The following is a 17,302-nucleotide window of genomic DNA, read 5'->3' as shown; positions in this document are numbered from 1 at the left end:
GAATTATATTCATCTCCCTTATTATTATATATCTTTATAAGAATATAATAAAGTTCATAAAATAAGAGGCACTTATGTAGAATGACATAAAAAATTGTATACAAAAAATAGATCATAAATCTCCACAATAACATGGCACCATTGAACATAAGTGGGGTTGGATTTTGACTCGTTTGGCACGAATTTAAGGGTGAAAAGGGGTGAGGGGGATGGGGGAGTCACTCTAAACCCCCCCAGTGTACCTGTGTATTACACAGGTACACTGTTCTTGAAAAGAAAAAAGAAATCCCATAGACATAACCTCAAAATTAAACCGTTCATCGGCGTTCCGTGACATCTGTGGCGCTACGGAAGCTCTTCGCTTTTGATGATGCATTGCCTGTTATTTCGAGTGGTATGGGTGGGTTGAGGGGGACTCCCCAATCCCCCTCACCCCTTTTCGCCCTTAAATTAGTGCTAAGCGATTCTAAATTTCAACCCATAAATGTAAAATTCCATAACATAAACAAAAACAATATGTTTTAGAAAGTATATAAGTTATGTCATGTTTAACACTTATCAAAAGAGATTTGTTTCCTATACATTAACTTGTACACAAATATGTTTGTGTTTAAATCACAAGCTTAAAAACTTCTAAAAATGCATGTCACCTTATAAATTGCTGTATATAATATAATGGTATATTAAGTAACAATATTGACTAAGTAATATAAGCTTAAATTTCAATTATTAAATGTTTCAAAATAATGGGCCAAAAAGCCAGATTTTTATGCAATACTATCTTAGTATAATTTTTTATTTATTCATACAATGTATAATAAAAATATATACAGTAGATCACAATAATAAATGCATTGAGTTCACATACTAGCAATAGTTTTGTGAGATAATTAGAATGAGTAAATATTGAATCAACTTAACCTAATTTGCATTTAAGTAGATTACATAGGAACAGACATACAATAGTTCCAATAAAGCGTTTACTAAGCCTGGTTCCTAGACCTGGCTGGTATTTAAGTTTACATAGAGTAAATATCGAAGTGGGTATGAATTTTAAGAAAATATTTTAGATACAAGATGGAAATATGTATCTTGTATCTGTATTTGACACTTGTATCTCAAATAAGTCAAATCTCTCGTATTTCATACTGTATTATAGAAGGCACATACAGACAATGTGAAACATCTGTGATTATTTCAGAAATTTTCAGATTACAAATTACTAACCTAACACTTATTACTTGTTTGAACTTTAAAAAAACGTTTCTTTGAAATTTTGTTCGTCCATTGATTCTTATTCGGATCCATGTTTGTGTAAAAAGTACTGCTTAAGAATATCTCACTCTTTTTCTTTCTCTGTAATAAGACAACATCATTATTCTATTAAAAAAAAAAGTTATATATATATATATATATATATATATATATATATATATATATATATATATATATATATATAAAGACGTCGAGTTGCGGAGAATAGCCCGTGAAGAAACAACATATATATATATATATAACATTAATTATTTAATGGCTGCTTTTCTGGTAATATGAGGATTCTTATTTATTTTACTTCTGGTATTTTTGTTCTTTTTTTTAAAGATAATAAATAAATAAACATTTATATGGAATATAAATGTACTTACTTTTTTCAGTGTCCACCATTTCAAGTACTGGTGCGCTTGCAGCGCTGTAGGGATTACCAGAGACAGGCTAAAAAAAAATAATAAATAATAAAAATATGTAACAAAATCATAAATTAATGATCCTAAATTAAAACATTAAAATATTACAACAAAGAACATGACTCAGTAAACTAAAAAAATCTAAGAAGCAATTTTTTTTTTATATTTGGGTTTAATTTTTTACACTTACCGAGCTTGTAAGAGCTGAATTGGGCCCTGTAAAAGGCGCATTGTTCACATTGCCACCCGGAATTGTAAAGCCAATGACACCTACCGTTCCTTTCCCTGATCCTTCTTTATCAGGTATAACATTTTGACCACCAGGGTAAGGAAGATTATTTCCAGGATAAGGAGGTGGATTATCTGGATAAGGAGCATTGGCATGGGGTACATTTGTATCAGTATTAGGGTAGGGGTAAGAACTGTTATGAGGTTGTTGAGACATTGTTTCAATATGTTGCGGCATCTGGTCCCATAATGGATTAGGTACAGTATCCTGGTAGCCCACTAAAGGAACTGTTCCAAGTATTATCTGCTTTGACTCTTCAGAGTTACGGTGACATCCACTGGGAGATACCACAACCTGAAATATGAGCAAAAATTTCTATAATATTATTTATTTAACAACCACTCTGGTGTAGTGGTGCTTTTGCCGTGTAGGTGCCTAAATATAAGCATTTTGCCAGTTCGATTCCCGCTTGTGATGGTCATTTGCATTTGTCCAAATACCAATTTATTTTTGTATTTAAGTACACGTTATAGCACGTTAAGGTGTCAGTCCCGGTTGCTATCATATACACCTCAGAGCGATTGTTACTCATAATAGGGAATAATATATCATTAGGAAAATCTAAACAATTTTTTAATATCATATCAAAAATCGACCGTTCCAGCGGGGATCGAACCTGCATCTCCTACTTACCGTGTCGGTGCTTTAACCAATCAAACTATGGAACGATGTACCAGCTAGATCGAAATTTTTTGATATGATGATTTTATATTCGGTCTAAGCGACCGTGGCGCGGTCTATAGTGAGTCCTTTACAGCACTCGTAATATGATATTAAACAATTGTTAATAATATATCTTCCGAAAAACAATGGGATAGCGTGATAGATTAAGCTCTGATCCATCTCATACATGGTGAAAAAGGCCTATGATAGCAGTGGTGTTAGAGGCTGAATTGTGAGTAAACTGTAATCACAAACCTCAAGCTTATAACTTAAACGTATGTAGCTGCATGCAGATAGATTATAAACATCCAGAGCGGGAACTTCCATCTCGAGCGACCAGTTGCGAGTAGTGTTGGCTGGTATGGGGCCTTTCTTAATCTCCACGAGGACATCCGAGTCTGACCGAGTGCCGGGATTATTTGTGGCAATAAAAAGTACGTCCTAAAATGTCACACAATTTTAATATAATTATTAAAAGAGATCTAGTTTGTATAAACTATTAATGTGTGTGTGAGGGCTAATATACGAGTGCCATCGAGCTCTGACGAAGGTAAGTGAAACAAACACCATTACCCTTCAATGGATAAAGGGACACAGTGGATCGCGAGGCAATGACGCGGCCGACCGACTGGCGAGGAATGGATCGGAGATGAGGGTCCACGGACCCGAACCCATTCTGCCTCTGCCATTCGGATGGCTGCGCAGCCAGCTGCGACACAACACCAAGGTAATGCACCAAGAATATTGGACAAACCTAACTACCTGCAGGCAGACCAAGGAAGCTCTTCCGACGATCAACCCAGGATTGTCCCGCAAACTTCGCGGTTATGGAAGAGCCCAGCTCCGACTACTGGTCGGGGCGCTTACGGGACATGCCTTGCTTAACAAGCACTTACACAATCTAGGTGTTACAGACAGCCCCCTGTGCAGAGCGTGCCTGGAGGCAGAGGAAACGGCCTCACATATCCTGCTGGAATGCGGTGGTGTGGCGAACTACAGGGCACTACACCTTGGGACACCGAGGTTGCTCCAGGAAGTCGTCGGCAACGTGAAGGGTCTGCTAGGCTTCCTCAAGGAGCTTGGCTGGCACGAATAGTGCCCACCAGCCGATCACGCAAAAAAGGCGCATCAAGACGTCGAGTTGCGGAAAATAGCCCGTGTACAACAACATAATGTGTGTGTGAGGGATAATGTAGTCAAGGACGAAATTTTTGTTAGATATAACATAATGTAGCATTTTATCAAAATACTACAAGACTATGTTACCTATGTACTGCGTGTACATAACCTCGTATAGTGAAGTAATCATATTAAACAAATTGTGATATATTTTGTAGATTTGTTGCAGAATGGCAGAGTCAGAAATATCCTGCTCAAAATCTGGAGCAGCCCAACTGGAGAAGTACCTCGTTTCTGTAAGGTACCTACCGTACAGAAGATCACAGTTACAAAACACTGCTGTTTAATAGTGTTGTTTTCCTGTGTTAAGTTAGCCAGAGCTCATGGGTGAGGTCGGGGACCCTGTCCCCTTCCGCAGCACACACAAATACACAACACTACATACATATATATATATGCATTTTGGTGATTTACTTTTATTGAAATAGATTGCTCACCTTTTTCATTCGAAATTTAACGCTACCAACTATCACTGTTCCCTTATTCATGCAGGTAACTTCGATGGGTATCTTCTGACCGGGACAGAAGCCTGACACCGGTACATTCACAACTGTGTTTGTTGATCCGGAACTGAAGCAGCAACAGTAGTAGTTCGAGTCAAAATCCATTTCTATTGATTCCTGTTTATGAAAAATATAATAATTACTGGCAAACATTTTTCTGCCTTGTTTCATGTCTGTGTCATGGGGTTAATTAAACTCCTCCAAAATGGCTTGAACGATTCTTATAAAAAAAATTGTGCATATCTGGTGGATCTGAGAATTGGTTGTAAACAATTTTTATACCCCTAGGTGATAACGGTGTACCTATCTATATAGCAGAGCAACGTTCTGGTTTTGTCTGGTCAGCTAACTAGCTATTATATAAAATAACGTGTTTTGAAAGTAAAGAAAGTAAATAATAATAAGTCAACTAGGCCGGTGGCGCAGTTTTTGGTGGCCCCGTTTTCTGCTTCACGGGTTGTAAGATTTTGATTCCCACCAGAGTTTGGGTTAATATTTGTATTTATTTGTTTATACTAGCTGTGCCCGCGGCTTCGCCCGCGTTGAAATTAGTGTGTCACGAAGTTTTGCCGGCAAACTTCCAGTGAAACTCTCATCAAAATCGGCTTAGCCGTTCCGTAAACCTTCCTCTTGCCAATGGTTGAGCCCTCTACAATGGTGAAACCGCATGAAAATCCGTTCAGTAAATTTTGAGCGAATCGATCACATACACTTTTGAGGACTTTGTTTATAATACACCAACTGTTGCCCGCGATAACGTCCTCGTGGTTATGAAGATATGTATTACTATTAAGATGTTTAACGCAAATAATTTTTTTTATTTCAGTCACTTGAAATGCTTATCAAACTGAGTAACTTTTTAAAAGGCACAATTTAGTATAATTTAATAGTTATTTTTATAAAACCTCTCTATACACCACATTTTTGGTTTTATTTTCAGGCTGTATATGTTTCATACAAACTATCAACCCCAATTAAACGCCCTTAGCGATGCAATATCGTAAAATCCGTTCTTAGCGGACGTCTACTAACTATAATCTACATCCCTACCAAACTTTATCTTTGTCCAACCTGGATGGATAGACCATCCAGCGGTTTTTGAGTTCTCGTGATGAGTGAGTCAGTGACCTTTCTCTTTTATATATATGGATTACGATGCATTATTTGGACACCTGCTCACCATCTATAGCATATATTTTAAATTTCAAGTCTCTTACTTCAAAAACATAAGACTTTCATACAAACTTCCGACCCCCGTTTTATCCCCTTAGGAGTCGGTTTTCGTAAAATCAGTTCTTAGCGGATGTTTACGCCCCATAACTATGCCACCTATTAACCTACCTGCCAAATTTCAAGTTTGTAGCTGTTATAGTTTCGGAGGTTTCGTGATGAGTGTGTCAACCTACCATCCCCCGTTTTGACTCCAAAAGAGAGTTGATTTCTAAAGATACATTATTTGGTCACCTTTCTACCATCTATAGAGCATACATTTTAAATTTCAAGTCTCTTACTTCAAAAATATAGGACTTTCATACAAACTTCCAAACCCCGTTTTATCCCTTTAATGATCGAGTTTCATAAAATCAGCTCTTAGCGGATATTTACGCCCTATAAGGAACCTACTTGCCAAATTTCAAGTTTTTAGCTGTTATAGTTTCGAAGATTTCGTGATGAGTGAGTGATCTTTCGCTTTTATATATATTATAGATTACAATGCATTATTTGAACACCTTCTCATCATCTATAGAGCATACATTTTAAATTTCAAGTCTCTTACTTCAAAATCATAGGACGTTCATACAAACTTGCAACCCCCATTTCACCCCCTTAGGGGTCGAGTTTCGTAAAATCCGTTCTTAGCGGATGCCTACGTCTTATAAGGAGCCTACCTGCCAAATTTCAAGTTTGTAGGTGTTATAGTTTCGGAGATTTCGTGATGAATGACCTTTCGCGTTTATATATATTATAGATATGTATCATTTCTATGTATAATTGTCAAAAAAAGACTTAAAAAATTTGCTATACCAGTCGGCTGTTACCTATAACACAAGCATTAAGTTGCTTACTGTAGGAACAGACATCTGTGTGTGTATGTTATAAGACAAAAAATAAGCACTAACTCTACAATAAGGATTCATATTTAGATCCAGTGGAGCCCAAACACGGATGGCGACCTTCTTTTCTTGATCAAACTTAAATGCTCTGTCTACAATCGCTTTGATCTTGTATCTAATGCGACCATAGTCTCCTTCAAATGACGAGGGACAGTTATCAGGTACTCTGAATGTGAAAGGATACTCATAGTTGCCGGGTTGAATGTGATGCTCCCCTGAAAATACCAAGTCACTAATCTCAGTAAAACATTTCGTCAATAACTAAACAAATAGCTGGGCCCCATGGCTTTACCCGCGTTAATTTGAGGAAAATAATAGCCTTCCTTCTTCTTAAAGCATACATAAACTTCCTTTTTAAATAATTTAATTTTTTTAGTTGTGCATGCCAGTAGAGCATGCAATTATCTATAAAATGATATGTAATTTATGTTGAGTAATTGTGAGGTTTTTTCTAAAAAGGGAGGCAAACACTTAGCCTTACTACCTTAGCGTATTAATATATATGATTGTAGTAACACATAGTACAATATAAAAATCTAGTAAGTAACATACAGAAGATAGATATCTATACAAATAAATACAATTGGAGTGTCTGTTTGTAATATTAAAATAACCGCTTTTTACTAAATGCATAAGGATGTATACATGGTACATATACCAAAATAACATTTTTTGCAATTTTTGTCTGTCCTTCTCTTTGTTCCAGTTAATCTCAGAAACGATTGGACCGATTTTAACGAGTTTCACTGGCAGATAGCTGATGTAGTAATGAATAACTTAGGCTACTTTTAATTTTAATTTATTTATTTTATAACTCTGGGAACTGAACAATTACTTTTTTGTTATATTTCAAAACTGGCCCAGCTAATATAAAGATATAATTGCTTGACACTCAACAGTCCCCACTAGGATTTTCTCCCGTGTGGGGTAAACACATAAAATACAATAGCACAAACACTAAGACCAAGGCATACATTTGTATGCCTAATGTTTATCATGTGCGGGGACGTAACCCACGACTACCAGCGCAATAGCCAGTGCTGTGACCGCAGTACCAACATATCCTCAAAGTATTTACATTTTACAAAAATAATAGGAAGTAGATGGTGCACAAAACTAAAAAATATTGGAATAGAATTTATACTTTTAGATGCTATTATATGTTATATTATATATATTATAAATGTATATTATAAATGTTACTTAAAAAAAGATGATTAACTTTTGATAACATTTAATTATTTATAATTTTTATTAAGATTAGTAAGGTGGCCAGAGCTCCTGGGGGGAGGGTTAAGGGTAGGATCGGTCATGAGCTTGCAATGCTAGTGGTGTGGTTGGTCTATAAGCTACTGTAATTACTTACCATCAGGTGGACTGTATGCTTGTTTGCTAACCTAGTCATACAAAAAAAAGATTAGAATAGATAAAATATATGTATACCTGACTCAGACCCAACTAGATAAATTTTTTGATTGATATATTCCTCATAAGAGTCATGGCTTTTAGTGTGGGTAACATTTCTGTTATTGACTCTACGAGTTTCTGTTGTTGTCCAGTGAACTTTACAATATCCATTAAATATGACATAAATACCTGAAATATAAATATATTATGTAGTATTTGTGTATGTAGTATATATGGTGTATGTATGAAGTAATGTATATGTAGTGTTTATATAAATGTATAATTATGTGTATATATATATATACAGGGTTATTTGTAAAACACCAGCATCCTTGCAGGACAAGATAGCTAATATCATAAGTAACAACATTTGTTCTACGACTTTTGAAAATTTATTAGATTTTATTTTCATACAAAAAAAATATTAATTTAATTTTCCGTTTGAATGTTATAAACTCTACGCGCATCCCAAATATTAGGTAAACAGTTACTACTTGCGGGTGTGAATGCGAGGGGGGAAGGAAGGGCCGGAGCAGCGCTAGCGCCCTTGAACTTGAACTATTTCGCTAGCCGAAGCAGTCGGCGCGGCGACTTTGATGCGCCCGCGTCATATGATTTTGTGTGCCACTCGTATTTCTTTTACTCGTATCGATCGATGTATTGTATCTGTACTAAAGTTATTTTATAACCATGGCGTACCGCTATTCTAATGTCGAATACACGGAAATGGTGAGGATGCTGGCTAGGTGTGATGACAATGTATCGGAAGCCTGTCGGCAATATGCAGCTAGGTATCTGAACTTACCTACACCGAGCCGTGAGACAATGTTACCGGTCGATGGATTGGATATTACACCAATGGACTTTTATTTATGGGGACACATTAAAACAATGGTGTGATCGCGAAATTACGAGCGGTGACATGCTCATTGACAAAATAATTTGTGCGTTCAATAAAATTAAAACTAATTCGGAAGTGTTTGTACGTGTTAGTGAACAGCTGATTTTTAGGTGTGATCTGTGTGTTGGTTGTGATGGTGACTATTTTGAACGCTATCTACGCGATGTAGAGGTAATAGGAATTTATTTTGTAAATATTATTTTATTGTCAATTATTTTTTATATTTTAATTATTGTAAACATGCTAATTCCACTTTTTAAATACGCCTGCATTACACAATGAAAAGTGAATTATACCTAGCTACCAATATTGAATATTAAATTGGTTTAATTAAACTTAGTAAACGTTAAAGAATAATAATTAGCTACGTTAATAATTTTCACATATTTTGGATTTTCAGAATTCAGATAGCTAATCTACATACACATCCGTGTTGCTCTTTGTACATACACATTTACCTAGTCACTGCGACATACATATTGTGATACTGCCTACAAACCCACCAAGCAATTTATATTATTAACTAGAATTATTTTATTAACTAGAATTATCGGGCAGAGTAAGTGTTATTTATTATTATTATTAGCAGTGCAAGCGCGCGCGAGCGTCGCGTCGTCCTTTCGACAATGAATGAATCAATGAAACATAGACTTACAAATGTCAGGACAGTACAATAAAAACTTAAAAAATCATTTTAAATTAATGTATTGAGTTATGTCAAAAGTCGTAGAACAAATGTTGTTGTACATAATATAAGCTATCTTGTCCTGCGAGGATGCTGGTGTTTTACAAGTAACCCTGTATATGTGTATTATATGTGTATATATATGTATTATGTGTGTATATGTATTGCATGTGTTATATGTTGTATATTTACTTATTTTTATATCATATAGCTTGTAAACTCCATGCCAATTCTTTATCAACTATTTGTACACTTCCCCACCGCTTCTCATTTTATATGCCCTGTCCTTATACCCTAAGGTTGTCTGGAAGAAATCGCTCTTAGCGATAAGACCGCCTTTGTACATCTTTCTTCGTATGTATCCCTTTTTGTAACATTTCTTTGTAGTGTACAATAAAGAGTATTTATTATTATTATTATTATAAAATAAATATAATATTGCATATATACATGTAAATCTATAATCATTAACACAATTGAGATGTGTTAATATTAATATTAATTAAACGAAAAGATTGAACAACTAATATCGCCTAATTATGTTGCCGCCTGTTTATCCAACAGGAGGTGGGAGCGGCTGCGGTAAGACTCAGGAAGCTAAACCTGTGGAGGAACGTAAAGGTAGCACACACAGGAATACTTGGCGAACTGGCAAACAGGGAACCGCTCGTCGAAGCGGTTACCGACAGGATACCCAAACAGTACGTATTCGACAAAAAATACAGAATACAATTACACGAAGACCCAGGTGAAGGCCTCAACCCTAGAGAGTTAAGAATCTTCACAGACGGGTCGAAAACATCAACAGGTATAGGTTCTGGGGTCTACTCAGAAGACCTGAATATCCACATCTCATCACCATTAGGAATCCACAACACCGTCTTCCAGGCGGAATGCATGGGAATCATAATGGCAGCAACAGCGATCAAATCTAGAGAGGTACAGGGTTTTCCAATCCGTATACTTTCCGATAGCAGATCGGTCTTGCAAGCCCTACAGAGCGACATTATGACATCAGGGCTAATATACGAGTGCCATCGAGCTCTGACGAAGGTAAGTGAAACAAACGCCACTACGCTTCAATGGATAAAGGGACACAGTGGATCGCGAGGTAACGACGCGGCCGACCGACTGGCGAGGAATGGATCGGAGATGAGGGTCCACGGACCCGAACCCATTCTGCCTCTGCCTTTCGGATGGCTGCGCAGCCAGCTGCGACACAACACCAAGGTAATGCACCAAGAATATTGGACAAACCTAACTACCTGCAGGCAGACCAAGGAAGCTCTTCCGACGATCAACCCAGGATTGTCCCACAAACTTCGCGGTTATGAAAGAGCCCAGCTCCGACTACTGGTCGGGGCTCTTACCGGACATGCCTTGCTTAATAAGCACTTACACAATCTAGGTGTTACAGACAGCCCCCTGTGCAGAGCGTGCTTGGAGGCAGAGGAAACGGCCTCACATATCCTGCTGGAATGCGGTGGTGTGGCGAACTATAGGGCACTACACCTTGGGACACCGAGGTTGCTCCAGGAAGTCTGCGGCAACGTGAAGGGTCTGCTAGGCTTCCTCAAGGAGCTTGGCTGGCACGAATAGTGCCCACCAGCCGATCACGCAAAAAAGGCGCACCAAGACATCGAGTTGCGGAAAAGAGCCCGTGAACAACAACAACAACAACAACATCACCTAATTATTAAATTACTACAGATATTATCTTAGCCTTAAAGGCTCAAAATTCAAAATAGTTTCAAAATTCAAAATAGTTTATTGATAATAATAAGTTTTAACCAGGGACCGGACAACACTGCTTAAGAGTTAAGCCTTTTCGCAGGGTAACCCGAACATGGGGTAGCCCTTATCGCAGTGTAACCTTTTGGTTCGAGTTACACCTCGAAACCCAGCGAAACGGGTAACACCTTTAATATAGTAACCACGTGAAGGGGTTAACCCCTTCAGCGGCTTAAGCCTATGAGGAGGTTACCTACACGAAAAGCTTTTATTTGTGTTACCCTGAATTAACTAATAAACTTGAGCTGCATGTAGAGAAGGGGGATACTTACACCTGAAGCCCGAACATGGCTTCATCACCTTAATAGTTTTGTTTAGTTATTAAGAATTAGACAATAAGTGACGACTGACGACGACGGTCGACGACAGAGAAGCGATTTAATAGGGATGAGTAATACTAATGCAGGTAAGTGATTATTATTTAAATTAAGTACTGAGTTACCTTAATGTTAAAATTATGTCATTCTTGTTAAATAATTATTGTTATTATGTTAAGTTACGACTGAATTACATAACATCGTATTTATTTTAATAACATAATAATGTTGTGATTTTTATTAATTTAATTACAATTTACGATAAAAAGATTGTATTATTTCATTAAAATTTATAATTATTTTTAATTTTACTATTTACTTTTAGCTCCTGGGGGGATTGGGGATTGGGTCGGCAACGCGCTTGCGATGCTTCTGGTGTTGCAGGCGTCTATAAGCTACGGTAATCGCTTACCATCAGGTGAACCGTACGCTTGTTTGCCGACCTAGTGACATAAAAAAAAAAATAGTGTAAGAATCTGGCAACTAAATTAAATGTCATTTAAACCAATGGGAATCGATTACAGTGGGGGTATGTTAAGTGGGGATAATTTGTTGGTAAGCTAGAGGAAGGAACGGAGGAGTCATTCTGGTTGCTGATTTTGAAGCGAGCACTAGTACTGTCATTGGTTACTAAATCATATATTGTATATCCAATACAAATCAGAAGTGGCAAGCGTCTACTGCTCACAAAGGTACGTTAAATAATTATTCATTAGTCTTAATTTATTATTGATATATAACAAACTTTATTACGCATTTAACAATATAACAATTTTTATTATTGTAGGTAATAGTAAAAAAAAAATTACCAACAAATTACTCGTTAAAAACGGTGGTTTTTATCGGAATATCATTCGGTCAAGCTACTCTTGATAATGATATTCTGTGTAGTGTTGCATGGATCATTTGGTCAGGGCTATACTCTGACAATGACGCTATGCTATACAGAACCGCGCTGATTACATTTTTTGTATTTTTATGTTATGACAATGTGAAATATTGGGTAAAACTTGGCCAAGGCGACTCTTTGGCAGTTTTATGCTAATATTCTCGTACTGGGTTGGTTTGTGAGGGTAAAAAGAGGGTAGCCACATCGAGTATAAATATTGAATATTGGATAAAACTTGGCCAAGGCAACTTTTTGGCAGTTTTATACTAATACTATCGTACTGCGCTTTAATTAGATCATTTGATCAGGGCTACACTTCTATAATGGTTTATAATAGCATTGGGTACGTATAAAATATTACAAAGAAAAGAGAGGGTATCTACATCATTAGATATAGAATTTAATATTCCGTGTCATTTTTCGTTACTATTATAAAGCAGCGTAGGGTCCGGTAACATTCGACTAAAAGAAGTTATTGTAGCTAATTCAAATTACACAATATGACGTATGTTTCTGTGTATTGTGATTTAGTTTGTAGCATAATTGTAACAATCTAAGAATATACTTGCGACCCTGCGTAATTAGTGCATGCTTATTAATTATATTATATATGTTTAATAATAACGATATCTAATACTATTGAACGAGCAATTCTTGTATATATATAGAATCTGAATCTCGGAAACGGCTACCACGACTTTAATGAAATTTGGTATGCAGGGGATTTTGGGGAAGATATTTATCTTAGACTATTAGACTTATTAGATAGACTTATTTAAGTCTAGCTACGATTAATTTTCAGAAAATATCGTTTTATCCCAGTTTTTAGAGAGTGAAAAAATAGCTACAATATCGTTAGAATACGAAGGTAAATTTCGCACTTGTCAATATAGTTGTAATAACTCAGGTGGGAAATCGGCCGGTCGCGATCGATCGAAAAGACCACGGTTCAAGTTCTCAAATTTCCAGATCGATTATTACTTTTCCTTTTTTTAACCGACTTCCAAAAAAGGAGGAGGTTCTCAATTCGACTGTATTTTTTTTTTTTTTTTTTTTTATGTATGTTACATCAGAACTTTTGACCGGGTAGACCGATTTCGACAAATTTTGTTTTAATCGAAAGGTGGTGTGTGCCAATTGGTCCCATTTAAATTTATTTGAGATCTAACAACTACTTTTCGAGTTATATCTAATAATGCGTTTTTACTTGACGCTTTTTGCGTCGACCTACGTTGTATTATACCGCATAACTTTCTACTAGATGTACCGATTTTGATAATTCTTTTTTTGTTGGCAAGGGGATATCCCTAGTTTAGTACCGTGATAAGGAAACCAGGATCTGATGATGGGATCCTAGAGAAATCGAGGGAAACTCTCGAAAATCCGCAATAACTTTTTACTGGGTGTACCGATTTTGATAATTTTTAATTTAATCGAAAGCTGATGTTTATCATGTGGTTACATATAAATTTTATCGAGATCTAATAACTACTTTTTGAGTAATCTTTGATAACGCGTAGTTGCTTGACTATTTTTTCGTCGATCTACGTTGTATTACTTGTCGATGTAATTGAAGTCGGTTTTTTTTCGTTTGCGAGCAAACACAATTATCTTTCTAATTGCACTCGTTATTTTTTATTTAAATAGTCAGTTCTCATTTTTTTACTATGTCGGTAAAATCGAAAATTATATACTCAGGCTGTGCTTTTGGGAGGAGATTATCAAATAAAAACTTAAGAAAATAATTACAGTATTTTTAATGATAATTTATTTATGTGAAAAATAAAAATAACCAACTAAATAGGTACTTCTTTTCAGATCTCACCGAATACAGCTGTAATGGCTCAGAAAACGAATCACAATCTATACTAAAACAAGATACAATATTTATAAATAAAAGGAAATATGTACCCATGACGACAATAAATGAAAATAAAAAAGCTTGTTTTAAAAATGATAATGATGAAAACGGAAATCCAAAGAGGAATAAAGTTGAAGAATCGTATGAGAACGTGACAAATAATGATCAAAAATGTATTCTCTGTGTTTTTGATAGCGAACTGAATAAAAGAAATTATTATTTTGGAAATTTACTTATAGGAGAGCTTCATTTTTGCCTCCGTGTATGAGATCACACGCCTACATTAATATATTGAAATATGTCGAAACACTTAAACATAAGCATTTAAATAATAATTAATATTTTTTTTACATAATTACTAAGTTTTTTTTTCATACTACTAGGTCGGCAAACAAGCGTACGGATCACCTGATTTTAAGGAACCGACTGTCCGTTTGCCCCCTCTTGTATAAAAAGTCTGATTTATGAATATAAAGTAATGAAATCACATATTTTGTCAATAATGGCGAATAACAGCTGATTTTAATATGCAAACTTATTATAAACTATAAGATTTAATTAACATGTTGTTACTAATATTAAATTATAAGAATTAATTAAGTAAACAAATCATGATTAGAGCGGATTAACATTATATCTTGTAATAAGCTGCTGCTAATATTGCTTCTTAATGGATTGAGTATAAATTTTACTGAAGAAAAAAGCCTTTCCACGGATACTTGCGTTGCTGGAGCAGCTAAAACGCAATTTGCGACATTTAACAAGGTAGGGTTTTTAATATGTGCATATTTATTAGACCAGTGAGCTAATATATTACTATTCAAGGGCACTCTGGGTTCATATCTCAATTTCCGAAGCATTCCTTCAAAACTATCAATTGAAGTTCTTCCGGGCAGCCCACGAAGTGACTCAGCTTCTTGTAATTGTTTTTCTAAAACATCATTGACGTGACTACTCGTAGAATTTTCACTATCATGCCGACTAGTGCATGTCACTTCTTGAATGTCAGTGTCAAGCGATGTTACGCTTTGTAATTGTTTATATGTTTCCAATATTAGTTTTTGAGCTTTTATGCAATCTTGGTCCGATAATAAAACATTTAAGCGACCATCTAGGTACAAGCTTTCCAAGACTACATCAGCATTTAATAAGGTTTTTTCTCGTAATTTCATGTTCGCTAATAATTCATTTGCAAATATGCTTGGAATCAATTCAAGCTTGGCTTTGCAATTTAGCCATGCTATGTAAAAATCGCCAATTGTTAGCTGTTCTCGTTGCAAGGCTTCTGTCGCCTCATTCATAGGCTTAAGGCAGGTGAGAATTTCTGTAATTTGTGTCCAGAAGTCGTCTGAGTAAATTCCCGCTAATTCAGATTGGCTATCACATATATCTTTTAGTGAAACCAATCTAAGTAACATTTGGTAAGTAGAGGACCATCTAGTAGGGCAATCAATTATCGGTTTGTTTAAATTTTGTGATTTTATAAACATTTTGATGGTTGGGCGTCGTAAAATTTTTACCGCCTTTCTTGCAAGTTCAATACAAAGTTGTACTTGAAAATTGCCAGCAATAGCGTCTTTGACAGCGAGTTGCAATGTGTGTGCCGCACAGAGCATACTACGTGGTTTGAACGATTCATTTTTAATTACGTTAATAATGGCATCGACGTTTAATTCCAACGGTGTATCCGTGCCAAATGAAACGCCATCATTATCTTCGTCATCATCATTTTCGTCGTCGATCTCACAATCGCTATTCATATCAGTATTAATATCTTCTGTTATTGCAGTAGAACAATGAGCTGCCAATAATTTTGCCAACCTTTTAAAATTACTGCCATTGTCAGTGGTAATTGAATATATTTGAGCTGTCGATATCATAAAATCATTCAACACCTCTAAAACTTTTTCTTTTAAGAAATCACCTGTTTGTCGTTCTAGAATTTCTAAAACAGCTAAATTTCTAACTGTTATCTGACTTTCTTTAATATATTGTATATTGATGCCTAAGAAATTTTTATCTAGATACGAAGCTGAATCGAGTTTGAGGCTTACTAAATTATTTCTGATTTCTGACGCGATTTTTAGTTTTATTTGATATGCTTTTTCCGGTATCATTCCTTTTATTACTTTTGTATTTATGTGTTTATTCTGAATATTAGAAGGAACAGCTATGTTAATTATTTCTTGAAATGCTTTGTCTTGTATCAATGCAAGTGGTCGCCCATGTACTGTTACTAATTTCACACAATTGCTTATAACTTGGTCTGACGTCGAAGAATGACGAGATGTACTTGGTTGTTGCTGGCGATTTTCCTTATTTATATTGGTTATGTATAAGTACTCTTGTACATGTTTCGATGAAATATGATTTTTCAAATTGGTTGTATGCTTACCCTAGAACAAAATACGTAAATAGGTAATAGGGGACTTACGAGTAGGGTAGTGAAAAATAAATTATGGAATTTGATAAATAATAAAATTTATATAGAAATAAACTTAAATGTTCTAATTTTGAGTCATAAAAGCTTATTATTCTTTTATTATATCGTAATTTTTAATCTGTATATCACGTGATCTAAAACGCGAGCCGCCATGGTTTGACGTCATATAGACAATGATATACACTGAGAGAACTGCTCAGTGCTCAGTGTGAAAAATTCGTTCCTTTATGGAGTGCCACTGCCACACACTACCGCAATACCGTAGAGAAATATATGACGTCATAAATAGCTGCCATTTTTGTACTATGAGCACTGGCGCTTTAGAGGTAAGTTGCTCTCAGTACTTTGATCACGTGATCAAAAAATATATAAGCGCCAATGATTGTTATTATTATTAATGAACTATTTATGTTACATTTAAAAAAAATTTGCCCACCGAAAATCGGTAGAATATGTTGGCTAACTATGTAATTTGACAACTGTATACCATATTCTTGCAAAATAAATACATTATTATTATTATTATTATTCAAAAAATGTCAACAATATTCAAATAATAAATTTTCTTGTTGAAC

At 35.5% G+C, this 17,302-nt stretch overlaps 1 protein-coding gene and 1 long non-coding RNA gene across 2 annotated transcripts in view; one reads left to right on the top strand and one right to left on the bottom strand.

The window, feature by feature from the left end:
• Positions 1-17,302, bottom strand: part of LOC123658979 (arrestin domain-containing protein 17-like) — a 41,347-nt gene that overhangs the window by 22,162 nt on the left and 1,883 nt on the right. Inside the window, exons 2-6 of the mRNA XM_045594267.1 lie at positions 7,877-8,029; positions 6,440-6,648; positions 4,254-4,436; positions 2,893-3,078; positions 2,049-2,268 (exon numbers count right to left, since the gene is read on the bottom strand). Coding sequence (XP_045450223.1) covers positions 2,049-2,268; positions 2,893-3,078; positions 4,254-4,436; positions 6,440-6,648; positions 7,877-8,029 — 951 coding nt within the window. The remainder of the gene's footprint in view (positions 1-2,048; positions 2,269-2,892; positions 3,079-4,253; positions 4,437-6,439; positions 6,649-7,876; positions 8,030-17,302) is intronic.
• Positions 11,971-14,639, top strand: LOC123658980. Its single transcript, XR_006743950.1, has 2 exons — positions 11,971-12,226; positions 14,242-14,639. It is a non-coding gene; the product is annotated as an uncharacterized LOC123658980 (long non-coding RNA).

The sequence above is a fragment of the Melitaea cinxia genome, chromosome 13 (assembly GCF_905220565.1).
Source record: "Melitaea cinxia chromosome 13, ilMelCinx1.1, whole genome shotgun sequence".
In the NCBI taxonomy this organism is placed as follows: Eukaryota; Metazoa; Arthropoda; class Insecta; order Lepidoptera; family Nymphalidae; genus Melitaea; species Melitaea cinxia.
Note: the sequence above shows the minus strand (reverse complement) of the source record. Positions and strands in the feature narration are given on the sequence as shown.